Consider the following 7,653-nt stretch of genomic DNA (forward strand, 5'->3'; position numbering starts at 1 on the left):
ACTGGAAAGCTTGCTGGTCAGGAACACAGATTGCTGATGTTACTGCCTTGGTCGGTCCACACTTGCTTCTCCAACATTTTCATATAACGTCACATCAGGAATATGTGTTTTATAATTTGGGCATAAAGTTTTGAAATAGCAGATTGGCTAAAATGCTTGAAAACAGTATTTTCTTAGAACTCAGAAGAATTTATTTAAATTTCCTTTTTTAAAAATGCCATCTCAAGCTCAGATGAAGTATACTATTCCCTTTGGCATTTCTTTGCAGATACTTTGAGTGAAGTGAGCATTCCAGTAGACTGATAATGCTAATCACAGTGTTTCCTGTTGCAAAGTTGCATCTCTGTACTTGAAGCTCTGCTGCTTTCTAGCACAGGATGGTCTAGGCATTTTCCCAGTTCTCAGAAGAGTACTGTTTTCACTAATGAGCCCCTTTCTGCCTGAGAAAAAGACACTGCTACATCTTCGCCTCATAACAACTGAACAAAAGAAGAATCAGCTGCATCCGTGCTAATTTCCCCCACAGAACTTGATTTCTCTACATAGGCTTTTTCCTCTCCACTTTTCTGCATACTTTTTGAACATATGTAAAAAGCTCATTTAAACCAATTAAGTAAAATTGCTTTGAAGATCTTTCTCTAGAATCAACTTCCTGCTTCCCCTAATTTATACCTTGGGAGGAAGTACAGGGCACTCTATGCTTCTCCCCCACCCCCGCCCCCCACCTACAGGCTACTCTCAAAAAGACACATTTTCATATTCATATGCAACTGTCTCCTTCCACTAATGTTGAGATGGCATGAGAGTGGTTAAGAGAGCAGGCTATAGAGCACCATACTCTCGGGGTTTGAATCACAACTCAATCACTTGCTAGCTATATGAACTTGGACAAGTTACTTAGCCTTTCTGTACCTATGTGTCTTCAGCTGTAAAATGGGAATCACATAATCACCACCAAAATACCATTGTGAGGACTGAAGGAATTAATATAAGAAAAGTCTCTGTTGATGTAGGCCTGATTCTCATTAAGTGTTATAATATAAAAATCCCTGAATCATAAACTCCTTGAAGTTAATAGAGTTTAATGATAAGATTTACTTTATAGCTGGCCCTGAACTACAAGAAACTATGTGGGGAGGGGGGCGGTGGTAATATAAGCAATGTTCTAAATAGTAAAATAAATAATATAGCAATAATTTAGCCTTTCAAAATTCAATTTAATAAACATTGAGCACCTCCATGCATGGTAATGTACTTACAGTCATCCAATGTAGAGCCTACCTTTTCTCCATCAGTTCCCACCTTAAACATTCGCTTCCCAGCCCAAGTCTAAGACCTTGGTTCCTTATGTAAGTAATTATCCACCAATCACACTCTATCTGCCAAACTATGAAATGACACAGTCAAGACCCTATAGCCAAACCCAGCAATTGAGACAGGAACAAGGATTCTCCTAAGTTAGAGCCACATGATTGTCCCATAAAAGGAAAGATTTTATTTAACAAGTACTCAGATACAAAACTTTGTTCTTTCATGAAAATCTTCACGCAGAAAGGGACAGCTGTGACAGGGCTTAGACGATACATTTACATTCCTGACCAGTGGCCCTACAAGATTAGGCACCTCAAGAGTTGAAAGTGACATGAAAAGACCATTCTGTTCAACTGAGTGAAGCAGTGTGGGCAGAAGAGTACAAGCCAGGATTGGAAAGCCCTTGGAATCAAGTTGGGAAGGGCTCTGACAAACAAGGTTTTAGCAAGTAGTAGCACAGTCTCCTTCCTGGTTCTAATCTTACCCAAGTGTCCAGCAATTACAAAGTCTTTATAGCACCAAAGCAAAGACAGCATTAAAATGCTAGTGAAGCCAACAATATTATATTTTATTGACATTCTCAGACTTTATACAGAAGTCAATATATTCAAAATTGTCTAAATTAATTGACCTTTTTTAACATATTTTTAATCAAACAATGGTATTCAATAGTGGTTGTTAGTGTTGTTTTGAAAAAATGCTGTAAATCCATGACTAAGGGTACAGCTCCGTGGTAGAATGCTTGCCTGGCATGTGCAAAGCCCTGGGTTTCAGGGCTTCATCACCAGCACTGGGTAGCAGGGAGCAAAGTGGCAGGGGGAAGGGCTGTGTAAAATACCCCAGTCTTGTAATATTCTCATAGTGACATTTCTTGGAGTCCACATTTTCCTTTTCCTTTCTGTGAAGTGGAGAAAATTTCTTTAGGAATTCCTATCCTTAGATAGCACCAAATTGGATTGTTTCTGGTCAAACTCACATCCAGCAAAGGATAAGGTAGCCATCCTAGTCCTCTGGACCACACCAGCTAACAGCCTTCTGCCTTTGCTGTTTCCTAGGAGAGGCACGCTGCGGAGGTGCGCAGGAACAAGGAACTCCAGGTTGAACTGTCTGGCTGAAGCAATGGCGGGTATGGCACGCCCCACCTGTAGTAAATCCCCCTGCCTATATTATAATGGATCATGCGATATCAGTATGGGAAATGTATGACATGGTTTAAAAAGAACTCATTATTAAAAACAAAAAAAGAATCAAAAATAAAAAGTCAATGCGGTCTCTTTGCAGAATGTTTTGCTTGATGTTTAAAAAAATACCTTGGATCTTATTTTGTAAATACTTACATTTTTGTTAAAAAATACAAGTATTGCATTATGCAAGTTATTTCATAATCTTACATGTCCTGTAACAGGCTTTGATGTTGTGTCTTTCCACTCAAATGAATTTGCTAGGTCTGTTCTTTTTGAAGCTCCCCGTGTCGAACTCCAGTCCCTGCCCTTTTCATGCCAACAGAAAAATGAGGTCAGTAGACAGTCCATGGTGCTAGAAACCCACCATTGCCTAATGACCTAATGACTTCGTAATCTCTGAGCTTGACCAAGACCACTCCTAGATCACAGGTACTGTGTCTCCTAGTGAACCTGCACATTTGTCTGCTCGTAATCTACTTACTGCATAAAGACTACAAACAGGCTAAGGAAAACCACCAATCATGGCATTTACTTGAGCTTCTCCTGGATTATGTGCTACAAATGTGTTTGGGTTTTATAAAGGGATAGATGGGAAGACAGATCTGAGTTCAATCGGGGTAGAAGCAAAAGGCTGAACCTTTTAAAGTGCTGAACACAAATCCAAACCCAAATGGTTCAAGAAGCCGTGAAATCACTCTTCATAAAGTGGGCTTACTTCTCTCGTTTCGGTTCTTTTGATGGAATGAATTAATTGATGTGTTGGGTGGCTTATTTGTGGATGCCATGGGTGATGATATTCATTTTAAGCTTTTACCTGTAGTACAAGTACATGATGCTACTGAATATTTTTCCACTTGGAAACTGTGAGCTGGTTGTTGCATTAAAAATACAAACAAAATCAAAAACACTGCGGACTTTCACTCAAGCTGGTCTTTCTTCCCCAGTGTAAGGCAATCCTGCCTAAGGAAAAAACCAAATCACTCCATCTGTGAAGCTGATGCAGTTAAGGGGGCTAGGCAGGGCATTTGTGCCAACTACAAGAATCACCAGATACCCAGCATAAGTACCTATTGCAGTTTTGAAGTTGTTTCTCCCCCAACTCCCAACTCCCAACTCCTGAAGATCGCTGCCTGCATATTTACTCTTCGTTAGTGATATTTTCCTGTATGTCATTGTGAGCAAGCTGTGATGAATAAAGAATTGGAGTTCTGTGAACTAATAAAGGTTTGGTCTGGTCTCTCACCCCATGTATTCTGACCCTGGTGTTTAGATTGTACTAGGGTGGCTGTTGGGTTGGACAGTCTCACAAGCAAAGAGACAGTAATTAGTTGGAGGAAGCCAATGGCCTGCTGGTTGACTTCCCTTGTGGACCAGCATGCCACTTCGCTTTCCCCTCCCTTGGACAGGCTAGCACAGCAGGAGAAGCCTTCAACCTGTTCCCTGTAGCAACAGGCATAATGAAGGAGAAACCAAAGGTCCAAGCTGGTCATGCTGAGGAAGCAAGCCCCATTCGAGGCAATGTGAGGTTCCTGGCACCACCTCAAGTTCCCTCATGCAGCCCACAGGACACCCCCAGCCTAGGCCGTCTGTTAAAATGCAACTTCCCTGCCACTTTGTGCCGGGGAAGTGTTCTGTGTTCTGCCAGTGAACACACTGCACACATGGACACAGCAGCGTCCTGCCAGGGACCCAGATGGATGTTAGAGGACCAAAGGAACAGCATCCAGTATGAGCAGAAAGTCATAAATAATTGAAACAGTGTAGATTTTATGAATAAGTCAACTGGGCTATCGTCCACAAGAACAATGACTAGTCAAGTTTAAGGCTGAGGCCACCTGGTCTCTAGCTTGACTGTCTGTCTGTATTTGTGGGATTGTAACACCACAGCCAATGTTACACCGCAGCCAATGATTCTTTTTTATTTATTTTTATTTTATATGTGTGTTGCCTGCACGTATGTAAGTGCACCTGTGTCATGCAGTGCCCACGGAAGTCAGAAGAGGATGTCAGATCCCCTGGAACTGGAGTTACAAACAGTTGTTAGCAGCCATGTGGGTATTGGGACCTGAACCTGGGTCCTCTGCAAGAGTAGCCAGTGCTCTTAACCATTGAGCATCTCTCCAGCCCCAGTACATATGATTCTAAGCATCAGCACTTCTGATTAATGCAGAAAATGCTCTATTTCATATTTATTTTACATAAGTTAGTAGGAAATCATGACCTCAGTGACTTTTCACTGAACCCTAAAAACATGACAGTGAATGACCACAAGCCCACAGCTTCATTTGGGCCCCCAAGTAGCAAATGGTATGTTAGTCCATGAAGCACTCCAAGGGGAGATAGATCCTTTCCTGAGGTTTTCTAAAACTGCAAATAGTGGGCACCCTCTCACACCACTGTGTGAGCCCCAAATGAGGATTACTGACCAGTACAACTGCCTAATGCTGAAAAGAAAAAAAAAACAAGTCACAAAGAAGTGGGTACTGTGGCTTAGGCACCAATGCCCACCTCCCACAACTTTCCTCCTTGCTCCAGCAAAGCCAATTCCCAATTCTCTTTGGTGAAGAGAGGTCATGTCTGTGAAACTACCCCAGATCAGTGGTCCTCACATTGTAGTGTGCTTAGTTGTCTTGGGGGCTTATTAATACCAGATTACCCCTTTGCCTAACATGCTCTAGGTCCTGTGTTTGATCCTCAGCACTGAAAAATAAAAAGGAGAAAAAAGAAAAAAGAAAACCAGATTTTGACCCCACCTCTAGAATTTCTTATTCCTTGAGGTCTGTGCCTTGAAGCCAAAAATGTTCATAGCTGTCACACCCCCCAGGTGATACTGATACAGCCTCTCTGCCCCAAGCCTCACTGTAAACAGTCTGCTCCAGGGGTGTGGTGATGTCCCAGTGGCAGCCACACAGAGTTATCTATCCCAGTTAGGGTATGTTCCATGGGGGTGGGAGATGAAAAGAAGCTCAACTAATCCTATTTAAGAAGTAGGGGTGGTATACAAAGGAATCCAAGATGAAAGAAAATGAATTATAGTTTGCAGGGTGATGAAAGGAATGATGTTCCTGGGCTGGGTTCTGCTAAGAGGCAACATCAGAGAACAATGACTTGGCGTCTCACGTTGCACATTATTTCATTGAGGTTGACAAATTCTGAAGGTGCTCTGGCCCCTTCACAGATGGACTAAGAACTCTTTGCAGGAATGATGCCATTTAGTGAATTACCCATTTCATAGCCTGAATCCACTTATAGATCTCCTAACACAATCTTGGTCTGTTGAGTGTTATGCTTAAATTGTGTAAATGCCATTGAAATGTTCTGTGAAAATTCACAAAATCCACAAAAGTCCCATTGATCTGATGAGTCACTCATTTCTTCTATACCCAAAAACATATGGAAAAAACATATATCGACAAATACTGTTCTCTCCCCTGGTGAGAGCCCGCTACGTCAGGTGGCTTACCAGAACTACAACAAATACACCTAGGATAATCTACTGCTAAAGAAGAAAGTTTTGCTTTTGTTCACAACTGACCAAGTACCATCAATTTGCCCTTCACATCACCCTTCATCCATCATGTCTTCTAATTCCATAACTTCTGCCTGTGTTGGGTCCTCTTAGATGCTTACCACTGCCTCCTGGTACATCTTCACTCCAGTCTATAGCCACCTCTACAGTGATCCAGTCTTTCTGCCACTTTGCTGCCTTCCCCTTCACACACAGGATGACACAAAAGCGCTCCACAGTCCCCTTTCCTCTGGAACGTTACTCACCTCGCACAGCACTGTCCACTCCAACACATACACACAGGATATGGCCTTGCAGGCCTCCATACCCACACCGTTCTCTGCATGGAATTATGTTTACTATAACCTAGGATGTGAAAGTCTAGGTCAGGCAAAGATTTTAAAACATGGTCTTTAAATCCCTATGAATTAAAACCACAAATTTTATTTCTGACTCCTTTATATATCCAACATGGATTACTGTGGACTTAAGTCTGTGTCATTTCTCACTCTGGAGCTAAAGGCCAACAGGGCTGACTTTGCTGATCATTGTGGAGAAAAGAAAGTGCATGTATGTGGCAAATCAGGCACTGGCTGTTCCAAAGCCACCATGCTAGCGTAGCACAGGTCACACCAAAGCAAGTAATAAGATCCCATTTAACTCCAAGTAGACAGGGTGGTTCCCCTCATCACAATCTGGGGAGGAAAACCAGGAAATTCTTATCAATCTGTACCATTGACTAATACCCTGCTGGGCACCAAATGTTCAGCTCACTGTCTTCCCCATGTATAAAATATCCAAAACTTTCTTCAGGATAGAAAACCTCCAAGTCCCGTTCAACTGTGTGCATCAAGGTCACTACGAGGACCTTTGGACATTATACAGCCTCTTCCCCACCTCCCACATCCATGACATACCTCTAGATGTGTCTATGAGGGTGTTTCCAGAGAGGTTTGACCCAGCTTAAATAGAAGCGGCACCATCCCATGGGTATGGATCCCAGACTGAATAACAAAGAGCAAAGGAGACAGCACGCTGAGCACCAGCATTTATCTCTGTCTGCTTCCTGGTTGGTAGATGATGGGACCAGCTGCCTCAGGCTCCTACCATCAGGCCTTCCCCTCCAGGAAAGACTGTACCCTCAAGCCATGAACTAAAATAAACCCTTTTTTTTTTTTTTTTTGGTCTTTTTGAGACAGGGTCACCTTGTAGCCCCAGCTGGCCTGGAACTCACTATGTAAACCAGGCAGGCCTTGAACTCACAGAGATCTGCCTGCCTCTGCCTCCCAACTGCTGGGACTACAGGTGTGCACCACCATGCCCCGCAAACCCTTTCTTCTTAAGTTGCTTTGCTCAGGTATTTTGTCACAGCAATGAGAAAAATAACTATAATAGAGTTCTCTTGGCCAGAAACAAAGAAATTTAAAAGGCAAGTCATGGTCTCCCACACGTTACCCTCAGTGGTGAAATGGAACAGGACAATCACACTGCTGTGCTTATCTGAAGGGGAAGAGATGAAAATCATTCAGTCATCACAGAAATCCAGGCATCCCATTGATTGGACCTCACAAGGACTCTCTGTCCTTGGAATAGGGAACACCTTAACCGTCCACCTTGAGGTAGGGTCTCTTGTTCACTGCTACGTATGCA

At 42.7% G+C, this 7,653-nt stretch overlaps 1 protein-coding gene across 1 annotated transcript in view; it reads left to right on the plus strand.

Moving 5' to 3' along the window:
• The window catches only part of Stmn2 (stathmin 2), a 52,090-nt gene extending 48,372 nt beyond the window's left edge, over positions 1-3,718 (plus strand). The window contains exon 5 of the mRNA XM_008826059.2: positions 2,367-3,718. Within this exon, the coding sequence (XP_008824281.1) occupies positions 2,367-2,426 (60 nt within the window). The 3' untranslated portion in view covers positions 2,427-3,718. The remainder of the gene's footprint in view (positions 1-2,366) is intronic.
• Positions 3,719-7,653: the final 3,935 nt, after the last annotated feature.

The sequence above is a fragment of the Nannospalax galili genome, unplaced genomic scaffold, assembly GCF_000622305.1.
Source record: "Nannospalax galili isolate Female #2095 unplaced genomic scaffold, S.galili_v1.0 scaffold829, whole genome shotgun sequence".
NCBI classification, from domain to species: Eukaryota; Metazoa; Chordata; class Mammalia; order Rodentia; family Spalacidae; genus Nannospalax; species Nannospalax galili.